This window comes from Mercenaria mercenaria, chromosome 10, assembly GCF_021730395.1.
Source record: "Mercenaria mercenaria strain notata chromosome 10, MADL_Memer_1, whole genome shotgun sequence".
Lineage (NCBI taxonomy): Eukaryota > Metazoa > Mollusca > Bivalvia > Venerida > Veneridae > Mercenaria > Mercenaria mercenaria.
Window position 1 is genome coordinate 60,296,534 of NC_069370.1, and position 24,658 is coordinate 60,321,191.

At 35.1% G+C, this 24,658-nt stretch overlaps 1 protein-coding gene across 6 annotated transcripts in view; it reads right to left on the reverse strand.

Annotated features, from left to right (window-relative positions):
* LOC128559956 (poly [ADP-ribose] polymerase tankyrase-2-like) overlaps nucleotides 1-24,658 on the reverse strand; it is a 74,164-nt gene that overhangs the window by 9,308 nt on the left and 40,198 nt on the right. For 5 of the 6 annotated variants that reach the window (XM_053553207.1, XM_053553206.1, XM_053553203.1 and 2 more), the window contains exons 8-11: nucleotides 22,822-23,137; nucleotides 21,347-21,477; nucleotides 7,901-8,002; nucleotides 2,228-2,378 (exon numbers count right to left, since the gene is read on the reverse strand). In XM_053553207.1, coding sequence (XP_053409182.1) covers nucleotides 2,334-2,378; nucleotides 7,901-8,002; nucleotides 21,347-21,477; nucleotides 22,822-23,137 — 594 coding nt within the window. In that variant the 3' untranslated portion in view covers nucleotides 2,228-2,333. Of the gene's footprint in view, nucleotides 1-2,227; nucleotides 2,379-7,900; nucleotides 8,003-18,411; nucleotides 18,547-21,346; nucleotides 21,478-22,821; nucleotides 23,138-24,658 lie in introns of those variants that run through there. The other variant, XM_053553208.1, reaches the window with a different exon arrangement.

The window sequence follows — 24,658 nt, forward strand, 5'->3', positions numbered from 1 at the left end:
CACAATATACGCCCATCACAGCAAATTTCTTTACTCTAGCACCTGTATTTGCAAATGGAATTTTAATTTTGTGGTTGTTTAGTAATCATTGTAAGTCATTTGTTTTTCTAAGTCCACAAAAAAACTCCTTACCAAGTAGAGATACCTTAAAATACACCTAAAATTTGAAAGTAACATCTATGTTGTACCACCGAAAAGTGGTTTTGTTTTTTCCCTACGGTCAATTATAAAAAAGTTACAATATAAGTTATTTATAGTAACAACTAAGGGAAGTTAAAAATATTAAAAAAAAAAAAAAAAAAAAAAAAAATCACAAAAAAAAATTGTAAGTCCACACAAAAATCTTTACCAGGTAGAGATTGGTCAAAATACACCTCATAATTGGATGTAGCATGCATGTTGTACTACAGAAAAGTGGTCTCGATTTTTCCCTACGACTAGTAATGAAAAAGTTACAATATAAGCTATTTATAGTAACAACTAATGGAAGTAATTCTAAAGAAGGGAACTGTGCATGACACTTTGTCTCATGATGGTGTATAATTGTGCCAAGTTACATCAAAATCCCTCCATGCATGAAGAAGAAATGCTTCGGACAAAGTCATTCTTGTATCTGACCTTTGGCCTCTAAGTGTGACCTTGACCTTAGACCTAGGGACCTGTTTCTTGTGCATGACACTCCGCCTAGTGGTGGTGAACATTTGTGCCAAGTTATATCAAAATCGCTCTATGCATGAAGAAGAAATGCTCCGGACAAGGTTTTCATTCTTGTATCCTTTGACCTCTGTGACCTTGACCTTAGACCTAGGGACCTGGTTCTTGCGCACGACACTCCGCCTCATGGTGGTGAACATTTGTGCCAAGTTATATCAAAATCCCTCCATGCATGAAGAAGATATGCTCCGGACAAAGTTTTCTTTCTTGTATCCTTTGACCTCTAAGTGTGACCTTGACCTTAGACCTAAAGACCTGGTTCTTGCGCATGACACTCCGTCTCATGATGATGAACAATTGTGCCAACTTTCATCAAAATCCCTCCATGCATGAAGAAGACATGCTCCGGACAAAGTCATTCTTGAATTTGACCTTTGACCTCTAAGTGTGACTTTGACCTTAGACCTAGGGACCTGGTTTTTGCGCATGACACTCCGTCTCATGATGGTGAACAACTGTACCAAGTTTCATCAAAATCCCTTCATGCATGTAGAAGATATGCTCCGGACAAAGTCTGTGGACGCCGCCCACCCGCCCGCCCATCTGCCCACCAGGGGCGTTCCCATAATACGTCCCGTTTTTCAAACGGGCGTATAAAAATTCTGGATCCAACCCTGAAATAAGTTAACCTTTTTTGTCATTTCTGCAAAGACATTACACAGATGCAATTATGACAAAACTTTTAAACACAAAAAAATTACAGACTTTCTTGTATTTTAAGCCACATTTAGTAAACATATAGCCTACGGCCTTCGTGATACATTCTTACCCCTGAGTGATATATTGTTATGCATAAGAACTCAAAACTCGGGTTATTCTACGATAAACCACGTTTGGGAACTTATTTCTTAAATAACAACATTTTTCTTTCTTTTGTACTGAAACCATACCATTACAATTCAATCTAACACAACCAGCAAATAACTATCTCGGGTTATTCTGCAATAAACCACTCGTGTTCAATGACGTCATCCGATCCAGGTGCGTAGCTCGGTCGTAAAAAGTAGTTACCATTTTTTCTAACACTGTTGATGCTGGTATGCCATGTTATAATCAAAATAATAAGTTCCCAAGTGTGATTTATCTTTGAATAACTTGAGTTTTTCGTTCTTATGTGAAACAATATACCACTTAGGCTTATGGCCTATATGATATATTCTTATGCATAAGAACTCAAAACTCAGGTTATTCTATGATAAACCATGTTTGGGAACTTATTATTTCTTAAATATATATTAAACATTTGTCATAGGTCAATTAATTCAATAAGAGGGCCATGACCACTCTAGATCAACTGGCACTCGCAACTAGATTCAATTTTTTTTTAGCAAAGAACAATGCTGTGAAGTTACTTAAAATCAGTCAAGCAGTTTCAGTGTAGAAGATTTTCAAAATTTTCCAAATTGCTGTGAAAGTATTTTTTATCAAGCCATCAATTTCAGAAACCTGCTAAACATCTTGGGGTAAAACAAATCTAAACTTGATGTAATTTATTAAGTTAGTTCTCACTTACCTGACTCACTGAGACAATATGTTGTTGAACCAGTGAACATTTACTGATAGGAACCTGGCAGCTTATATTCAATTTTTGTGTTGGTGGTCCACTCTTTTTGACAGATCTAGTGGAATTTCTTGACAAAACAGGTCGAATAGCCAATGGCACCCTGTCATGAAAACATCTTACAGACTTCAGAAACAGGCAATGATGTACCATCATTAATAAACAGACAGCATAATCATATTAAACTTAGACATTGTTTAAACCGTAACTATGAAACAATTAATGTGGTCTTTAGTATTACATCAAAACCAAAATAATATGATGACACTGGATAAGGTCACAAAAGGCTTTGAAAAGTTTTGTATAATACATAATATTCTTTACCAGCTCTCTACAAAAATTAATCACAATTCTTTTCAAAAGCAAAACATGTCTATACTAGAACATAAAACAAGAGGGTCATGATGACCCTGAATGGCTCACCTGAGTAATATGAGCCACATGTTTAAAATGCCAAACTGATGTTAAAATATAAGAAAGTAGGTCAGTAGGTCACATTCATGGTCATTGAAAGTCAGTTTTAAGATCGGTGTGCAAAACTGTAAATGTCATCTAAATTTCAAGGCTGTATCTTAAAAATAAATAAAGTAGGTCAGTAGGTCAAGGACATGGTCAAGTGACCCCTAATCGCTTGGGGTCATCAGGTAATTATGATTAAACAGTCTAGGAAACATGATAGTATAATTTTTAAGTATTTATTCCTATATAACTCATATAACAAGTGACCCCCAGGGCGGGGCCTCTTTTCACTCCAGGGGCATAATTTGAACAATCTTGTTCCAGATCCACTAGGCAATGCTACAACCAAATATCAAAGGCCTAGGCCTTAAACTTTCGAACAAGAAGATTTTTATCCCTATATAAGTCTATGTTAAATTTGGGACCCCCAGGGTAGGGCCTCTTTTCACCCCAGGGACACAATTTGAACAATTTGGTAGAGGACCACAAGGCAAACCAACAAACTAAACGTCAAAAGGCCTTGCAGTTTAAGGCAAGAAGATTTTTAAAGTTTTTTTCCAATATAAGTCTATGTAAAACTTGAGACCCCCCAGGGCTGGGCCTCTTTTCAACCCAGGGACATAATTTAAACAATTTTGGTATAGGACTATAAGGTAATGCTACATACCAAATATCAAAGGCCTAGGTCTTGTGGTTTTAGACAAGAAGATTTTTAAAGTTTTTTCCTATATAAGTCTATGTAAAACGTGTGACCCTCGGGGAGGGGCCTCTTTTCACCCCAGGGACATAATTTGAACAACCTTCATAGAGGACCACAAGATGATGTCACATGCCAAATATCAAGGCTCTACTCCTTGAGGTTTTGGACAAGAAGATTTTTAAAGTTTTTCCTTTCGGTTGCCATGGCAACCAGAGTTCTGCATGGAATTCAATTCTTTGAAAAATTTTGAAAGGGGGGCACCCAAGGATCATTCCTGTGAAGTTTAGTGTAATTCTACTCAGTGGTTTTCAAGAAGAATATTTTTTTAGAAATTGTTGACAGACGCACAACCCACGACGGACATTGAGCAGTCACAAAAGCTCACCATGAGCCTTTGGCTCAGATGAGCTAAAAATAACAAAACCTAAATTAAAATCAAGCTGGCAAAGGTTGTTTATTCTCAATGAATGTATCTGAACAGCAACACTATTTTTTATAATGATATAAATATATATAAGAAACCTGAATAACCTTAACCCATAGCCTGCTGGCGGTTAGTGATTCTGCCTTTGCAACCAGCACAGACCAAGATCAGCCTGCAAATCCATGCAGTCTGATCATAGTCTGCACTGTTAGCCATTCAGTCAGTATAGTTTTGGTAAGCACCACTTCTAACACTTAATGGTACTGTCCAAATGTCCATTTTAGAAATTTAGCAGGCTAATAGTCCGGTAGAATAACAGAGAAAAGAGACTGAACCTTGCAGTAGGGTATATACAAGGTTTTATTGCAGTTTCCTGTCATTTAGGATATAGTGATCAAGAAACCGCCGGATGACATCTTTTCATCATTGGGGAAAATTTTTTATCAGCAAATCTTGAACCCTATGTAAAAGTGATTATTTTCATTAAAGAAATAACAAAACGAATACCTTCTTTATCTTATCCTGTGTAAATACCCCCCAAACAAACATTTAACATGACTATGAAATTTCAAACATTCAGCTGACTATAAAAGTATAAGGAATGTATGGTTACATATCTTTAGAACTCTTTATTTGATGGTAAATTACCTTTCATAACAAGGTACCTGTAGAATTTACATCAAGACAGTTTCAAAATAATTTCCCTTGCAATACTTTAATTCTAAAGACGTTCCATCTGACACAGAATGTTTCAATCATAATCTGATCAAAATATATAAATGTTTCTAAGTTTAAAACTCTTTTTACTACATTTAATTGTGTTCCATTTTTGTGAAAACCTTGAAAATACGTTACAAACACAATCTTTTAAAATTTAAATTGCATTTCAAGATAATATATCATGATGTTAACTGATACAAATGTGAACACTATGTGACATTTTCTAAATTTTCTGCAAGTATGCATCTGAGTTTAAATTAGATTGAAAATGTCAACGTTTCTGGTAATAATTAGCCATGTGACATACATAACACGATTTGTTACCTTTCCTCTTCCTTTAAAATAGATTTGAAAAGAGGCAAGTAACAGAACGTTCTTTTTTTAAATAAAACGTGATGACAGTTATACATGTTAACAAAAAGTTTAGTTTAACTATTGAAATGATATAAAGATCATTACTTTGTTTTGAAAATGATCTCAAAACCTTACCAATTATGTTTTTGTTACATGTTAGTTGAGTGTATGCGTTTTTGATAGCTAGGATTTCTCTTATATATATTTATAAGAGACTTATCTTTTTCAGTAAAGCATTTCTTCAAGTCAATATCATCGAGTGTCATGTCCTTTAAAAATGTTACATACGTAACGGTAACGTAATATTTTTTACAGAATTGTACTATGACATACCCTTTACATCTATGTATGGTTTCTTATAGCTTGAACACTATTAAGTCCAAATACATGAATATATTGTGCATTAAAACAACTTAAAAGACTAATTTTATTAATGTGAAATAAGCATTTATAATATTACATGACAGAAAACTGGTAAAGTTCTTCCAGGATATAATTTCTATAACAGTTTAAATGTACGATGCTGAGTTGAAATTAATATTCATTGCTACGGTGTCGTCTTCTGTTAACTTGTGAATAACAGTTAATGTCAACATGTTGCTCCTTTAGGGCAGGGGAATGTATGGAATTGAATAGTCAATCTTTGATTAAATTGATTAAAATGATGATATATGAGTATAAGTCAAAGGTAACTTAGATTATCATCATACACAATGTGCACACAATTCACTGGCAGCACGTTTATACATCAAATGCAAACGATACAAATGTGAATTAATAAGTGTTTTACTTCAAATAATCTCAAAGATGAACTTGAAATAAGATAGCATACCCCGGTAACTTGAGATATACACCTTTATCCTTAAAATGCTGGGACTTCATTTTAGTCTGAATTCAGCAATTATGGTCCATAACATGATACAGAGCTATTTGTTCTTTCCACTTACAAATTTAATGTTTTAACAGTAAAATATTTACGAACTCTAGACCCATGCAATACTATATGATGTGAAAATGTCTTAAAAATCACTTTAAATATTTTCTGCATTTCAACATACATGTATATATGTAGTCTAGTAAACCTGAGGTTTTACTCCTTCCACGATCTAATTTCTCTTTGTTTAATTTACGTAATAGAATTTAAACAAAGAAATGCAGTTTTGGGAGTTCTAAAGATATTTGTAGAATATCAAATATTGCATAAGAAGATTTGTTATGTGTATCTTACCGAAAATAACTGTGTAACTTTCAATTAAGGTCACAGCATTATTTATTTCTGCGGTAGTTTCTTTCCATCGAACTAGCATGTTTCTAAATTAACTGAGAGTAGAAGGGACTTGATCGGCGTAAAATTGAAAATGACAATATCTTACGTTTACAATATGCTTTTAGTTTTGTCATCATCGTCCACATATCATTGGTAATACTATGTTTATCTTTAAAATATAGGCACAAACTGTATTTAATGTATATGATAGTGCGGTCAGGCTGCTGGTACCCATGGATGCCACAAATGAAAAAATGAAGTGAATATAGGAACAGTCAACCTGCTTTTCATAATTCAATGTTAATTTTCCTAGAAATGTTTCTTAAAACATATATCTATGACATTACTCTTTCAAAAATCAATCACATGTGGTACTCAGAAATAATCGTAACTGGTGACATTATGAAAGTGTAAGTATTATGGCAGTTAATAAAAGTTTTCTTTTTAGGTTCAGTGAGTTTCCAGCATTATAAATGTATACTGGAACAGTGAAATAGGACATGGATAGCTTAATTAATGGGTACCGTGGCCATTCGGTTTGCAGAAAGACTTGAGCTGCATTGTACATGTCTGAGGAGGACTTTCTAGATTTAGATTGTTCTTTGAGTGCTTAAATTTTAAATTAGGTATTTTAGATTCCCGTTACGATTGATACATGGACTAGGTTCAAATACAGTAAGGAGGTGATTTAATACAGTATTATCATTTTGGAAACACTGCTTCATGTTGCAAACATACTTTGTACCATTTCAATTTTACTAACTAATGGATTAATATAAAATTGAAAAAAAAAATCAAACAATATTCTGACTGACAAATGTATTTCAATTTTCTCATTGTTTTAATTCTTGACATTTCACCTAATGGTATGGAGATAATTGCTTGCCTTGTATGTAGTTTTATGATATCGATCTTTTACGATTTTAACATCACTAATCAGGGTTTGTGAATTTTCAATTCTGCGTAATGCAAGTAATTTAATTTGGTAACGTAGAATATATAAATATATATATGTTACGGATGTAACAACAGGTCAAAAACATGTGTATGAATGTTTAAACAATTTTAGTTTCCTGATATGTTACTCAAATTGCGCTTCTCTATTCCCAATTCATTTTTACATTTTTAAGTTTAGAAAAGTTGTTCTTGTTGATGATGATGATGATAATGCTGCCACTGCTGCTGCTGTACCTATCTGTTTGTGACGTATTAATTGTGTTTCTTTTCTCTGAGTAGTTTGTTATTGCTACGAAAATGATATTGCAAGTAACAACAACACCTTTATCAGTTACTAAGCAATCAACTGAAATATAATGAAAAATACGTTATCATATGGTTTTTATGGCAGCCATTTTGGATTCTATAAATAGAAAAATGGCCAAGGATCGCACAAAGTCATAAGATACTATGTATGCTCCATCTTATGAACAACATAAAGCAATAGAACCTTAAATAAACCCCGCTACAAAGTTTCTCATTATTTTTTTTTCAAGAAGAACAGCATTGAAATTTGACGATGGCGGCCATTTTGAATTTTCTTAAATAAAAAAATGTCCCCAAAGATGACAAGATGTCATCCAATGGATTCTCATTTTCTAAAGTCTAAAGAACAGGAAACTGCAAAAATACCTTGTATATACCCTATTGCAAGGTTCAGTCCAAGTTCTACTGGACTATAAGGGTTAAAGAAAGCACTCTTACACTTGGTAAGGTTGGAAACTTTTCCAATGCTTCAAACATTCTTTGAGCAGTTGAGCTAGTCACTGCCTCTTTGTTGAAATTCAATCTTGGCTTGGCCTTCACCTGAAAATAAGTTTAATATGTAAACAAGCCAAAAGAAAATATCACTTTGGTTTGTTATTTTATTTGATGTGTAGGTGAAACAATATAGCCTGATCAGTTGCAGGCAATTCTGTTTGTTATAAAGCTGTGCACTTCAAGTATAGTATATTCAATATAAGCATTTCTCACATCATTTTTCTAGTTTCAACATTGTCCAGATCTGGCAGGAGTTTCCTACTTAAAATAAATACTACTTAAGCATATCTATTCAGGCTACATATGGAGATCTTTAATCCCCAATAATCTTGCTGAATAAAGAATCAAGTTAGCTTTTTTTTTTTTAAAGAAGAGCATTTTCCCAACTTAATGCAGATACTACTGACTGATAATAAGGGCAGTTGTTCCAGGAAGAAAAGCATCAGAGAGGCAGACTGACAAAATGATGTAACACCAACCCAACTGTATTTTTTCCAACGCCGAAACCAATAGAACTGGACAAGGTCAAATAACACCAACCAATTCATAATATAAAGCTTGTCAACAATACAATGAAATTATATTTCACAATTTCCTGTTGAAAACTACTTTCATAGAGGATATTTGTTTGTTTCAGTGAAATATCAATTTTATTTCACAAGTGAGCATCAAAAACTGATATTTTCACGAGTGGCATAGCCACGAGTGAAAATGACTTTTTTTGGTGCTCACGAGTGAAATAAAACTGATATTTCACTGACACAAACAAATTTTCTTTTTATTTCATGTGTAAAACTCTACTTTTGTTGCGTAATTTATAAAATGTCGAAAATCGCAGGAAAGATAAACAGAAAGCATAACACAAATGACGTCATTTTAACGAAGTCATCATCATTATGGTCCCCGGTATCATCAATCGCGACGAAGGACCGGAACTAGTTCGGCAAAAACAGTGAAAAATAAAAATGATAAGCTACTGTTTCAAAACTGTGGATTATCACTTTTATTTCACTGAGAAAACTCTATAATTCACTGGAAAACATAAAATAAAAACAAATTAATAAGAAGAGAGCCATGAACACAGAGGCTTTACTAGATAACACAAGGAATGGTTGGATGACAAGTACAGCACCAGTGTAACTGCCAGTTTTTTCCTCAGTTTTTTTTTCCTTTGAGAAAATCAACCAGTTGATTTTTCTACTTTCAGTTCTTGTTGCCTCTAAAATGAGCCAAGTATCCCAATTTGAACAAAGCTGAAATAGGACTTTATAATGATGCTACAGGCTAAGTTTGATGCGGATACATCAAGCAGTTCATGAGAAGCTGTTTCAAGATATTTCAATGTTTATCTCTAGCAGCTAGCCCCTAAAAGTGTTAGAGTGCCCCGATTTGAATAAAAGTGAGAGAAAACCTTATAATGATATTTGACCAAGTTTGATGAAAATCCATCATGCGGTTCATGAGAAGAAGTCGTTTAAATTTTTTCTCTATTTTTGCCTCTAGCAGCCCCTAAAAAGGGGCCACCGGCCTGTTTGAACAAACTTCTGGAAGGACTTTGCCCGGATGCTACCGACCAAGTCTGGTGTAATTCTGACATGCAGTTTCACTGGAGAAGAGGTTCAAGAAAAAATATTGACATCTGACGTCAGATGCTGGATGATCTGCCTATCTTACAGTTCACCCTGAAACCTTGGTTCAGGTGAGCTAAAAATGGTGAAACTGAAGATGTAGCTGCATCAAAGGTAGTCGTCATATTCTATTTAGAATGGGGACTGACTCTTACAGATACTCTTTTCAAGTTGTAAACTGTAGAGGGGCATGTAGAGAGTTTTTTTTTTTCAGGCACAAGTTTAAGTGGCATCAATGATTCAGAAATTGCACATGAACGAAAGGTTGATAACAACATGTGAATGATACAATACTACAATAATGCTGGCAGGAGGCAGATGGTGCAAAAAGTAGCTGAATTTGAGGAATGGAGTAAATAAACTGTACAACATATACCTATAAATAACTTGTCATGCATATCTGCCAGACGGGATCAAATCCATATACAAGAAGACCATGATGGTCCTGAATCGCTCACCTGTCCCCACATGACCCAGTTTTGAACTGAGTATGACGTCGTTTTTTCTATTATTTGACACAGTGACCTAGTTTTTGAGCTCATGTGACCCAGTTTTGAACCTGACCTAGATATCATCAAGATTAAAAAATTCTGACCAATTTTCATGAAGATCCATTGAAAAATATGGCCCCTAGAGCGGTCACAAGGTTTTTCTATTATTTCACCTACTGACCTAGTTATTGATGGCACGTGATCCAGTTTCGAACTTGACCTAGATATCATCAAGGTGAACATTCTGACAAATTTTCATGAAGATCCATTCAAAAGTATGGCCTCTAGAGAGGTCACATGGTTTTTCTATTTTTAGACCTACTGACCTAGTTTTTGACCGCAGTTGACCCAGTTTCGAATCTGACCTAGATATCATCAAGATGAACATTTACACTAACTTTCATACAGATCCCATGAAAAATACGGCCTCTAGAGAGGTCACAAGGGTTTTTTTATTATCTGACCTACTGACCTAGTTATTGATGCCACTTGACCCAATTTCGAACTTGACCTAGATATCATCAAGGTTAACATTCTGACCAATTTTTATGAAGATCCATTCACAAGTATGGCCTCTAGAAAGGTCACAAGGTTTTTTCTATTTTTAGACCTAGTTTTTGAAGGCATGTGACCCAGTTTCTTACTTGATCTAGATATCATCAAGGTTAACATTCTGACCAATTTTCATGGAGATCCATTCAAAAGTATGGCCTCTAGAAAGGTCACAAGGTTTTTCTATTTTTAGACCTACTGACCTAGTATTTGACTGCAGTTGACCCAGTTTCGAACTTGACCTAGATATCATCAAGATAAACATTCAGACCAACTTTCACACAGATCCCATGAAAAATATGGCCTCTAGAGAGGTCACAAGGTTTTTCTATTATTTGACCTACTGACCTAGTTTTTGAAGGCATGTAACCTAGTTTCAAACTTGACCTAGATATCATCAAGGAGAACATTCTGACTAAAATTCATGAAGATCTTTTGAAAAGTATGGCCTCCAGAGAGGTCACAACGTTTTTCTATTTTTAGACCTTCTGACCTAGTTTTTGACCGCACATGACCCAGTTTCAAACTTGACCTAGACATCATCAAGGTGAACATTCTGACCAATTTTCATGAAGATCCATTGAAAAATATGGCCTCTAGAGAGGTCACAAGGTTTTTCTATTTTTAGACTTACTGACCTGGTTTTTGACCGCACGTAACCCAGTTTCGAACTTGAACTAGATATCACCAAGATAAACATTCAGACCAACTTTCATATAGATCCCATGAAAAATATGGCCTCTAGAGAGATCACAAGGTTTTTCTATTATTTGATCTACTGACCTAGTTTTTGATCACAGGTGACCCAGTTTCAAATTGACCTAGATATCATCAAGGTGAACTTTCTGACCATTTTTCATGAAGATCTCATGAAAAATATGGCCTCTAGAGAGGTCACAAGGTTTTTCTATTTTTTGACCTACTGACCTAGTTTTTGACCGCACATGACCCAGTTTCGAACTTGACCTAGATATCATCAAGGTAAACATTCTGACCAATTTTCATAAAGATCCCATGAAAAATGTGTCCTCTGGAGTGGTTACAAGCAAAAAGTTTACGCACGGACGCAGGCATGGATGCACGGACGACAGACGCTGCGCGATCACAAAAGCTCACCTTGTCACTTTGTGACAGGTGAGCTAATAAAACCAATGACCCTAGGTTTCTTTGCTGTATTGAATCACTGAAACGGGTAACTTAGTTCTAACAGTGTATCAGGGCATAGTCTGCACTATAGATATTAAAAGCTGTGTTCAACTGAATCTAAGTAATCACACACTACACTCCTAGTTTCAAGTGAAAATTTTCATTCATGTAGTTTCATAATTTGAACACACATACAATTGTAATTTTCTCAGTTTATTCCCAAATGCTGTATTAAATGACAGTGAATATCTCGTGGATTAATTTCAACTAGTTTCCTTGTTATTCCTAATTTGGACGATTTAACAGGACAATCCTGGTACTTGAATTTTGGTCAGAAGAATGTATGTGAGTTTCATGTAAGTTCTGTCCATTACTTAATATGGTAAGGGAAAATCGGTGTACTGATATCAAAACCATGATTTAGTAACTCAATTTACTGATAACGAGATGTGTGACCACTATCTTGGAAGAATTTCAAGTAAGCATGAAAGACACATCCTTGACTGTGGTATACCCATTGACTAGAAGGCCCTTACCAACAAAATAAGAATATACAAATATGCTACTACCAATCAAAATATATTTGAAACAAGAGCACCGCCTTGCGGGTGCAGATGCTCATCTGAATTTTTAGTCTCTGTATATTGGTCCGAGAGCTCACGGACTTTTATTGCAACAACTGAGGCCAAAAGAAGTTTATACATTTTTGGAAACAATATTTCATATCCTCCATGAAAACCTATTTCTTAAGTGTCAAAGCCGTGCCTATCTATATTTTGTTCACTTATGTTTGTGATATGGGAGGTTAAACTCACTAGTAAAAATTTAGGGGGTAGGGTAAAGTTTACGTCTACCAGTTTTTTCACTGTTTAATTACAGTAGCTATTTGATTGTCAGTAAATGTATATATGTCAACCAATGTCAGCAAAAAGAAATTCATCAAAAAGGAATGAAGGGCAAACTTGATATTTAAGCTCAAAGGTCAAATTTATGTACAAATCACAAAAATTGGCATATTTCAAATTTATTTTTATTCTTAAAAATTAGTTTGTTATCATAAGTCACTCAGCTTTATATATGTAATGTGCATATATCAGTCAAAGTCAGAAATGCAAATCTTATTGCAAAACGTCAAGGTCAACACTGATAACTGAAGGTCAAAGTTCATTTTCATGCAAAAATATGAAAAATGTTACATTTACTTTTTCTAAAATTTTTGATATGTATTCACATTGTTAGTCACTGAAATTAATTTGTTTTTAATGTCTGTATGTCAGGCAAAGTCAACAGTACAAAGGTAACCACAAAACTGCCAAGGGTAAAGCTTATATCAAAGGTCAAAGGTCAAATTTTTGTGAAAAATTGCATGAATAGCTTTCTGCTTGAAATATAAATGCTGTTTCCCATCATTATTTGTAATTGCACGTAACTTATTTTAATGTATATATGTCCCACAATGTCAGTAAGAACAATATCATCTAAAATAAGACAAGTTCAAATGTGATATTAAAGGTTAAAGGTCACTTTCAAGTAAAAGAATGAAAAAATAGCTCTTTAACTTTTCTTCTTGTTAATGGTATTTTGTCGATATTAATCAACAATATCACTTCATTTTAATGTATAAAAAGTAGGTGATGTCTGGTATGCACATATTATTCCAAAACATTCCAGGTCAACTATAATTTCAAAGGTCAAAGGTCAAAAAAAGTGAATTAAATGTTGCAATAATATCACCTGTTTGTAATATTTTCTATTGTTTAAAAGTATTTGTTTTGTCATTTTAGTAACTGATCGTTTTTCATTTTACTGTATATATGTCAGACCATGTCATGGAAGAGAAAATAATTCAAGGTCGAATCTGGTATTAAAGGTCAGGGGTCATTTTTATGTAAAAGATCAATTTGTAGCATATTTACTCCTTACTTTGTTCAAAAATAATAGTTCTAGTTAGAATTTTCTGTTGGCAATTTATTTTAATGTATACATGTCAAGCAAGGTCATGAATGTAGGTCTTATCCAAATAAGGCAAAGCAAAACCTATTATCAAAGGTCAAAGGTCAAATTTGCGTGAAAGTTAGCAAAAAAAAAACAGTATTTTTTGCAACGATTTTTCATTATTTTTTTAGGGTATTTAAAAGCTATTAACTAATTATTATTCATTTTAATGTATTTATAAGAGATGATATCATTCTTGAAATAATAATGAAAAATTAGTCAAGGTCAAATCTGACATTAAAGGTCAAAGAAGAGGACCTTCAAAAAAACTTGCCACTATGAAAAAAAACTGGCTGGAACAAGTTGGGGAGTAAATGCAAAGATCCTCTGCAAGTCTACACAGGCAACGTACGGTACATAGCAGAGTACGCATCAACCTCATTGGTACCTGCTTCCAAAACCAGTAAAGATAAACTGGACAAGGTTAAATTTCAGGTCTGAGGATAATCCCGGGGCAATGAAAACAACTCAAATAAAATGAATTGAAAAGACAGCCAACCCTGAATTATTAGAGACAAGACGAGAGTACAAAGCTTTTGTCCATGCAGAGAAGGTTTAGAGACCACCCACTCCACTCAAAATTCGAGAGCAGAACCAAGAACAAACTGAAAAGACAGAGTCTTATCCACATCGTCAAAAAACTGCAAAAATAGAAAGCAGCAGCACTGGACACAGAGGCAGAGCCGCTCGAGCCCAATGAATGGTTTCCCAGACAATGTGCTCCCAAGATCAGATTTGAGGTGCCAGGAGTAGAAGAAAAGGGAAAGCAACATAAGGCTTACCAACAATCTCTTATGCTAGAAATGATCAATAACCGCTATCCAGCACACTCTTGCATCCAAGAATATACCAATGGATCAGTGGAAAAGGCAGTTCAGAAAGCTTGAGGTGGTGCCTACATCAAATATTCAGACAGCTCCTCCTTCATACTCTCTCATACAGTCGGCAAGAGATGCTCCAACTACAGATTCAGATGCAAGCCCTCACATCGGCGACACTCTAACAGTATGAGCGAGGAGAAAAGGGACAATATATTCCTAACAGACCCAAAGTCAGCTCTTCAGGCTCTCTCAGCAGGTCCATCAGACAACTTAATCAGACAGCTGTTGAAAAACATTAATCTCCTGCCTGAGAACAACAATGTAACATTTCGATATATTGCTACACATGCGGGCATAGCTGGAAATGAAGCTGAGCACAAACTTGCAAAGACAGCAACTAAACAAATACAGCCCAAACCTTCAACTTCATACAGAGAAGCTCAGACTCTGTGGAAGAACAGCTTTGTGTCAGACTGGAAGAACATAAATAGAGGTTACCCGCCAAAGCAGGACTGTCTACACAAGCTTACCAGCCAATTAACTGTCTTCCGTCTGCGCACTGAAGACTGTGGCCTGAGAAAACATATGAAGAAGCTAGGAGTTGCAGAGAAAGCTAAATGTCAGTGCGGATCAGAGGAACAAACACCGTTTCACATTCTGCAGAGCTGCTCCTATCTGGAAGAAGCACGCCAGAAGGTTTGGTCAACAGACATCCCATTTGAGACCAAGCCGTGGAGAGATATCAGCGACCTGCAGAATACGGTGCAGTTCATTGCCGCATCTAATCATAAAATATAAAACGGCCATAAGAAGATGGAAGGCAGTAAGGAAGTAAAGGCTAACTTTAAAATGAATTAATATCAAGCTATTGTTTGAACAAAGAAATAAAATAACAGTGCTATCTTTTGTATTTGTTACCCGAAAATGAATTTTAAACTTTAACATCAGGGCTGATCTAGACTCATGTTTTCTGATATCTCTATTGTAGACATTGGCCCATATATAGATATATACATGTATGAGACTTCAAGGAATAACCATAAGATATTAATAATGACAAAATACTTTTAAACAATGAAAAGTATTGCAAAATGCTACTTTTTGCGATCTTTCACGCAAAGTTCACCTTTTACCTTTGATATAAGCTTTAACAATCACTGTTTTTGAAATTAGATCTGCATTGCTGACATTGATTTACAAATAAACATAAGACAAAATTGCTTTCAATGAACAAAATGACAATATAATTTGTAACGAAGAAGAAATTAAAAATGCCTTATTTTGTATTTTTACATGAAAATAACCTTTGACCTTTAATGTCAGGTTTGACCTTGACTTACTTTTCATTATTATTTCAACAGTGATATTGTCAGTTGTATATATTTTAAAATGAATACTAATCAGTTTTACTAGTAGTGACAGAAATGACCTACACAATATGGAATCAAAGCCTTGAAATGTCTGATGGTTGCGGGATTTTGGTAGATTTATTTTCTGTTTAAAATGCCAGTCTATGAATATACATGAATGAGAAACAAATACAAATTTAATGTGCCTCATATCTAAGATGAACTCTGCCTGACCCAGCTTGTGATGTTACCATGGGCTGGAATACCTTATCATTGATAGATCTAATAGAATCTAAATGGTTAGTGTGAGTGGATACAGGTTGAATAAGAATTGCTTGTTCATTGATAATTCATCCGCACTGTGCATTAATGGGACTATTTTGTGTAGCACATGAATACCTTTTGGATGTGATTCGGGATAAAATAAAGATGCTATGATAGTCAGAAATACACTTTAACTTTGGTAGCGGGATAAACCCGCAATCAAAAATCATTGCAAAATTCTTGTTATTTTGCTAATTCTTACACAAATTTGACCTTTGACCTTTGATAATAGGTTTGCCTTTGACTTATAAGGATAAGACCTACATTGCTAACCTTGCTTGACATGTATACATTAAAGTAATTTGCTAACAGTGAATTATAACAACAAGCTATTTTTTATCAAAGTAATGAGTAAGTATGGTAAAGGTTGTGATTTTTTATACAAAAGTGACCCCTGGCCTCCAATGCCAGGTTTGACCTTGACTTTATTTCTCTTCTGTGACATCGTCTGACATATATACAGTAAGATTAACAACGATCAGTTACTAAAATGACAAAACAAATACTTTTAAACAATAAAAATTATTACAAATAGGTGATATTTTTGCAACATTTTACTCACTTCTTTGACATTTGACCTTTGATATTATGATTGACCTTGAATATTTTGAAATTGTATGTGCATACTAGACATCGCCTAACATTTATACATTAAATGAACTGATATCGTTGACTAATATCGACAAAATATTATCAACAAGAAGAAAAGTTAAAGAGCCATTTTTTTCTTCCTTTTACATAAAAATGACCTTTGACCCTTAATATCACATTTGAACTTTTCTGATTTCAGACGATATCTTTATTACTGACATTGTGGGACATATATACATTAAAATAAATCACGAGCAATTACTAATAATGATTAGGAATAGCATTTATATTTCAAAAAGGAAGCTATTCATGCAATTTTTCACTCAAATTTGACCTTTGACCTTTGATATAAGCTTTACCCTTGGCAATTTTGGGGTTACATCTGCACTGCTGACTTTGCCTGACATACAGACATTAAAACAAATTAACTTCGGTGACTAGTAATGTGAATACATATTAAACAGATTAAAAAAGTAAAGGTAATATTTTTCACATTTTTGCATGAAAATGAACTTTGACCTTCAGTTATCAGGGTTGACCTTGACGTTTTGCAATAAGATTTGCATTTCTGACTTTGGCTGATATAAACACATTACGTAAGTAAAACTGAGTGACTTATGATAACAAACTAATTTTTAAGAATAAAAATAAATTTGAAATATGCCAATTTTTGTGATTTGTACATAAATTTGACCTTTGAGCTTTAATATCAAGTTTGCCCTTCATTCCTTTTTGATGAATTTCTTTTTGCTGACATTGGTTGACATATATACATTTACTGACAATCAAATAGCTACTGTAATTAAACAGTGAAAAAACTGGTAGACGTAAACTTTACCCTACCCCCTAAATTTTTACAAGTGAGTTTAACCTCCCATATCACAAACATAAGTGAACAAAATATAGATAGGCACGGCTTTGACACTTAAGAAATAGGTTTTCAAGGAGGATATGAAATATTGTTTCCAAAAATGTATAAACTTCTTTTGGCCTCAATTGTTGCAATAAAAGTCCGTGAGCTCTCGGACCATATTGTCCTACCATGATTTTCTGAGTCCAAAAAGGGCCATAATTTTTGCAAAAAGCAATGTAGAGTTTTGGTACTTGTTGTGCAGAGTAAGCTTTTAATGGCGAATAAGTGCTTAAAGTTTTAAAGCAATAGCTTTGACCGTTAGAGAGAAAACTTGACCTAAACATAAAACTTAACCAAGAAATCTGATATTTTCTAAGTCCAAAAGGGGCCATAATTCTTGCAAAAAGCAGGATAGGGCTATGTTTCTTGCTGTACAGAGTCAGCTATCGATGGTGAACAAGTGTTGCAAGTTTTAAAGCAATAGCTTTGATAGTTTAGAAGAAAAGTTGACCTAAACATAAAACTTAACCAGGCAACGCCGACGCCGATCAAGTGATAACAATAACTCTTTTTTCCCCCCAAAAATCAGATGAGCTAAAAATACATCAACCAACACCCCCCAATCCACACAATTTTACTCACAATTGTTCTGCCCCTTTGATGCCTTTTTTCCTGGAACAGCCCTAAGTCTGTCCCTGACTTACCGGACTTAGCAGTGACTAACTGAGATCCACATTTCTTTGAGATAGGAATGATACTGATGAATGACCACCAAATTTGGTTTTCCCTGGGTACAAACTGGACTCGTGATGGCTTGTTCTCAAATGGGATGATTCGTTCTGTAACACATTTTTACATGTAAGAAATTTTCAAGAAAAATTCTTAACCAGGTGCTATGTACTTTCAACATTGGAGAAGAACATTCTGTATACTTATATATGTATTTTCAATACAGTTGACCTGGTTTCTTGCAGTGTGTGGATTTAAGACATGTTTTAAATATCAGATGACAATCAGTAAGACAACATGAACAGAACAACTTTCAAACTTTCTACTGACAAAAAGAAAACAAAGAGGACCATGATAGTCCTGAATCGCTCACCTGTTCCCACATGACCCAGTTTTGAGTATGACGTCATTTTTTCTATTATTTGACATAGTGACCTAGTTTTAGAGCTCATGTGAGCCAGTTTTGACCTTGACCTAGATATCATCAAGATAAAAATTCTGACCAATTTTCATGAAGATCCATTGAAAAATATGGCCTCTAGAGAGGTCACAAGGTTTTTTTATTATTTGACCTACTGACCTAGTTTTTTAAGGCACGTGACCCAGTTTCAAACTTGACCTAGATATTATCAAGATGAACATTCAGACCAATTTTCATGAAGATCCATTGAAAAATATGGCCTCTAGAGAGGTCAAAAGATTTTTCTAATTTTAGACCTACTGACCTAGTTTTTGACCGCAGTTGACCCAGTTTCAAACCTGACCTAGATATCATCAAGATGAACACTCAGACCAACTTTCATACAAATCCCATGAAAAGTATGGCCTCTAGAGAGGTCACAAGGTTTTTTTTTATTATTTGACCTACTGACCTAGTTTTTGATGGCACGTGACCCAGTTTCAAACTTGACCTAGATATCATCAAGGTGAACATTCTGACCAACTTTCATAAAGATCCCACAAAAAATGTGACCTCTAGAGTGGTCACAAGCAAAAGTTAACATTCTGACCAATTTTTATGAAGATCCATTCACAAGTATGGCCTCTAGAAAGGTCACAAGGTTCTTTCTATTTTTAGACCTAGTTTTTGACGGCATGTGACCCAGTTTCTTACTTGATCTAGATATCATCAAGGTTAACATTCTGACCAATTTTCATGAAGATCCATTCAAGGGTATGACCTCTAGAGAGGTCACAAGGTTTTTCTATTTTAAGACCTACTGACCTAGTTTTTGATCGCAGTTGACCCATTTTCAAACTTGACCTATATATCATCAAGATAAACATTCAGACCAACTTTCATACAGATCCCATGAAAAATATGGCCTCTAGAGAGGTCACAAGGTTTTTTCTTTATTTGACCTACTGACCTACTTTTTGACGGCACATGACCCACTTTCAAACTTGACCTAGATATCATTAACATGAACATTCTGACCAATTTTTATGAAGATCCATTCACAAGTATGGCCTCTAGAGAGGTCACAAGGTTTTTCTATTTTTAGACCTAATGACCTAGTTTTTGACCGCACGTGACCCAGTTTCGAACTTGACCTAGATATCATCAAGATGAACATTCAGACCAACTTTCATACAGATCCCATGGCCTTTAGAGAGGTCACAAGGTTTTTCTATTATTTGACCTACTGACCTAGTTTTTGAAGCCACGTAACCCAGTTTCGAACTTGACCTAGATATCATCAAGGTGAACAGTCTGACCAATTTTCATGAAGATCTTGTGAAAATTATGGCCTCTAGAGAGGTCACAAGGTTTTTCTATTTTTAGACCTATTGACCTAGTTTTTGACCGCACGTGACCCAGTTTCGAACTTGACCTAGATATCATCAAGGTGAACATTCTGACCAATTTTCATAAAGACCCATGAAAAATGTGACCTCTAGAGTGGTCACAAGCAAAAGTTTACACACGGACGACGGACGCTGCGCGATCACAAAAGCTCACCTTGTCACTTTGTGACAGGTGAGCTAAAAACAAGCAATTTTTAGAAAATATAAATCAAATAACAAAAACACTACACAATAAGGAACTGTGTTTTCAAAATGCAAAATCATGTCCCCAGGTGTATGAGCAAAAAATATTGTTTTCTGAGGTTTAAGTTTAAAGGTGTATATCTGATGAAAGTCAAGGTCATCTATATATGGGTCAGTCTGTAACTTTGTAGGTCTTGCCACATGGTTTGTTGAGTGTGAGTATGTACCAAATTGGGTCATTTATGTAGGCTGTAGGACTAAAATTGTGGTTTATTAAGGTTTCAAGTTTAAAAGGTTAAGGTCATTAGTGTCAAGGTCATTTATATATAGGTCAGTTTGTAGATCTTGCCACAAGGACTGTTGTGGGCTGTAGGCAATCTAGTTCATTCAAATGGATGAAGGTCAAGGTCATTTATATAGAGGTCAGTTTGTAGGTCTTGACACATGGAGTGTTGAGTGCGAGTATGAACTAAATCAGGTCATTTTTGTGGGCTGTAGGACCAAAAATGTTGTTTATTAAGGTTTTAAGTTTGAAGGTGAAAATCATATGAGTCAAAGTCATTTATATATAGGTCAGTTTACAGGTCTTGCCACAAGACTTGTTGATTGTGAGAATGAACTAAATTGGGTCATTTATGTGGGCTGTAGGATCAAAAATGTCTATTACAAATAAGTGTAAAGATGAAGGTCATATGAGGGTCAAGGTCATTTATGTATATGTCAGTTTGTATGTCTTGCAAATAAGGATTGTTGTGTGTGAATATGTATGAACTAAATCGGGTCAAAATGTGTGCTGTAGGCAATATAGGATGAGGGATAAACAACTGACATTTCAATCACTCTTTGCCTGGGGGCATTAAATGTAACTGATTGGCAGCAAACATGCTTCACGCAGCTCATAAAGTAAAGAATACTCACACTGAAAGGAGAACGAAACAGGGATGTATTAAAAGCTGGTCTAGGGCTCATCGGAGATGCAAAAGGCTTATTCATAAGTGTGTCACTGAAATGCCTTGAAAAGCTCTGAATGCTTGCACTCCCTCTATGCACTGAAAAACCAAACATGCACATATAACTTACTTAACAAATATCATCTTCACTTCACAATGTCCCAAAAAAAGCTAATACCTTTCAACACTACAACTGAATGAGCATAAGATATTGCAAACATTCTACATGCCTGTTGTAACAGCCACAAAGACAGACAAATTTATGCACATTGCATTCCACATTTGATCAAAATATATTGTATATTCTCAAGGTTTTTCTATTATTTGACCTACTGACCTAGTTTTTGATGGCACGTGACCTAGTTTCAAACTTGACCTAGATATCATCAATGTTCTGACCAATTTTCATGAAGATCTTTGAAATATATGGCCTCTAGAGAGGTCACAAGGTTTTTCTATTTTTAAACCCTCTGATCTAGTTTTTGATGGCACGTGACCCAGTTTCGAACTTGACCTAGATATCATCAAGGTGAACATTCTGACCAATTTTCATGAAGATCTTGTGAAATATATGACCTCTAGAGAGGTCACAAGGTTTTTCTATTTTTAGACCTATTGACCTAGTTTTTGATGGCACGTGACCCAGTTTCAAACTTGACCTAGATATCATCAAGATGAACATTCTGACCAACTTTCATAAAGATCCCACAAAAAATGTGACCTCTAGAGTGGTCACAAGCAAAAGTTTACGGACGCACGGACGAAGGACGCCGCACGGTCACAAAAGCTCACCTTGTCACTTTGTGACAGGTGAGCTAATAAAACATGGAGCAGAAATGACGTTATGCTACCGATCTTGAAACTTTAAGCACGACCTTGACCTTAGTCCTGCTGACATGGGTTGTGCTCTCTGCAAATTATCTTTGTGAAGTTAACATTTGATATTAATTAGTTTTAAGAAATTCCTTCAAACTGTTTCAACAATAATGAGGGAACAAAATGTTACACAATTTAACCATTAACCTCCAAGTGTGACCTTGACCTTGGACCCAGGTTATGTGCTCTGCATGATGTCTCAATGAGGTTAACAACTGATGCTGCTTTTATGAAAATAATCCCTTCAGAAGTTATAGAGCAAACACAAATTATGGACAGATGGACAGAACAACTGCCATGCATGACTTCAATACAATCTTATATACATGTACTTTGTATCTTGCGATATAATAATGTTATTATTAATCAATTTTTGAAATCTATCTATAGCTAAAATAATTTGTGTTAAAGTTTTCTTTCATTTAACTGTACAGATGAAATAAAATCAGTTTAATTTTATTATTCAGCTACCAATAATTTATTCATAACCTACATGACTACTGACTAGCTACGTCAAAATTCTTCAATTGAAACAAAAATATGTATTACTCTGAGCAATAAAACTACCTGATTTCTCTATCATGTTTGCCAGAGGCAGCTGAGCAGATGTGAACTCTAATATCTGAGTAGGAATGTTTGCTTGCTGACAAGATGATGCTGATGTCCCATGCTGACCAACCCTAGTAAAGTCTTCAGTCACTGACTGCTCATTACCAACAATCACACCTCTGCTTTTGAATGGCGGATCCCTATTTATTCCTGCCTGCTGGACATTTGTGCCCTTGATTCCAACTAGGCCCGATGGTAACTCTGGTGTTTGAGAAGTTTCCATGTCTGGTATAACAGATGGACAAGGTTGCATTCCAGCTAACTGATCAGAGCCCTGAAAAATCAAATCACAATGTATTATATAGAGCTTGTAACATACTTGTTGATTGTTCACAGATAAAAAGTCCATAAAAAATACGCTATTTTATTGTAGTTTTACTAGTCTGATACACTATCTCAATCAAATACATAAACTTTTGTAACCACTGACCCATTTCTAAATTCTTCATACAGTAAAACAGATAACTTGGGGCCTCTGTGGCCAAGTAGTTTCTTCATGTGAGGACACCATTCAAGTGGCATCTGATATTTTTGTCTCAGTATAATAGAAATATTGTCCTACCCATGATTTTCTAACTCCAAAAGGTGCCACAATTCTAGCAAAAAGCAGAGTTAAGAGTTAAAGTGCTTGCTGTGCAGAGTCAGCTTTTAATGGCAAATAACTGTTCCAAATTTTGAAGAAATAGCTTTGATCGTTAAGGAGAAAAGTTGACCTAAATGCAAAACTTAACCAAGAAATCTGATATTTTCTAAGTCCAAAGGGGCCATAATTCTTGCAAAAAGCTGGATGGAGTTATGTTTCTTGCTGTACATAGTCAGCTATTGATGGTGAACAAGTGTGGCAAGTTTACAAGCAATAGCTTTGATAGTTTAGGAGAAAAACTGACCAAAACACAAAACTTTACCACGAAATCTGATTTTCTAAGTCCAAAAGGGGCAATAATTCTTGCAAAAAGCAGGATGGAGATATGTTTCTTGATGGTAAACAAGCGTTACAAGTGTTTAAGCAATATCTTTGATAGTCTAGGAGAAAAGCTGACCTGAAAAGTGAACACAAGTCGGCCAAGTACCAAGACCTGGCAGATGCCTGTAACAAAGTGGGATGGAAAACACAAGTATTCCCAGTAGAAGTCGGCTGCAGAGGATCCCAGCCCAGTCACTATGGAGAATGCTTGGTGCATTGGGCATCAAAGGGAAAGTAAGGAAAGCCACAACCTATGCTGTAGAAAAAGCTGCTGAGAGAGCATCCAGTTGGCTTTGCTTAAGCCGAAATAATAAGGAATGGCAGCCATCTTAGACAAGCAGTGCCTGATCAACACTGCTGGCCCCACTATCACGAGAGAGTAATCCAGTGATGACAATAACTCATCATTATTTTTTCAAAAAATCAGATGAGCTAAAATCACATGTATTGCACTTTATCAAAAGGAAGTTACCCGTCCCTAGATTTGCCACCTAATGCCACTCTTTGCCACTTATTTCCATGAAAAAAGGGTGGCAGTTGGTGTAAATAGGTGGCATTAGTTGGCGTTTGGTGTAATTCAGCTCTTTTTTCCACCTAAGTGGTAAATTTGCCACCAAAAGCCACTTTATTTTGGTGGCATTTAGGTGGCATTAGGTGTAAATTTGAACATAGTTTTTCTTTATGGTGGCAGAAAGGTGTCGATTGGTGGAAAGTAGAACATAGCTTTTTTTATGGTGGAAATTGAGTGGCGTTTAGTAGAAAATAGGGACTTAGCAAATTTTCTTGGTGGCGAATAGGTGGAAAAAAAACTTAGAAATTTTTGTGATGTTT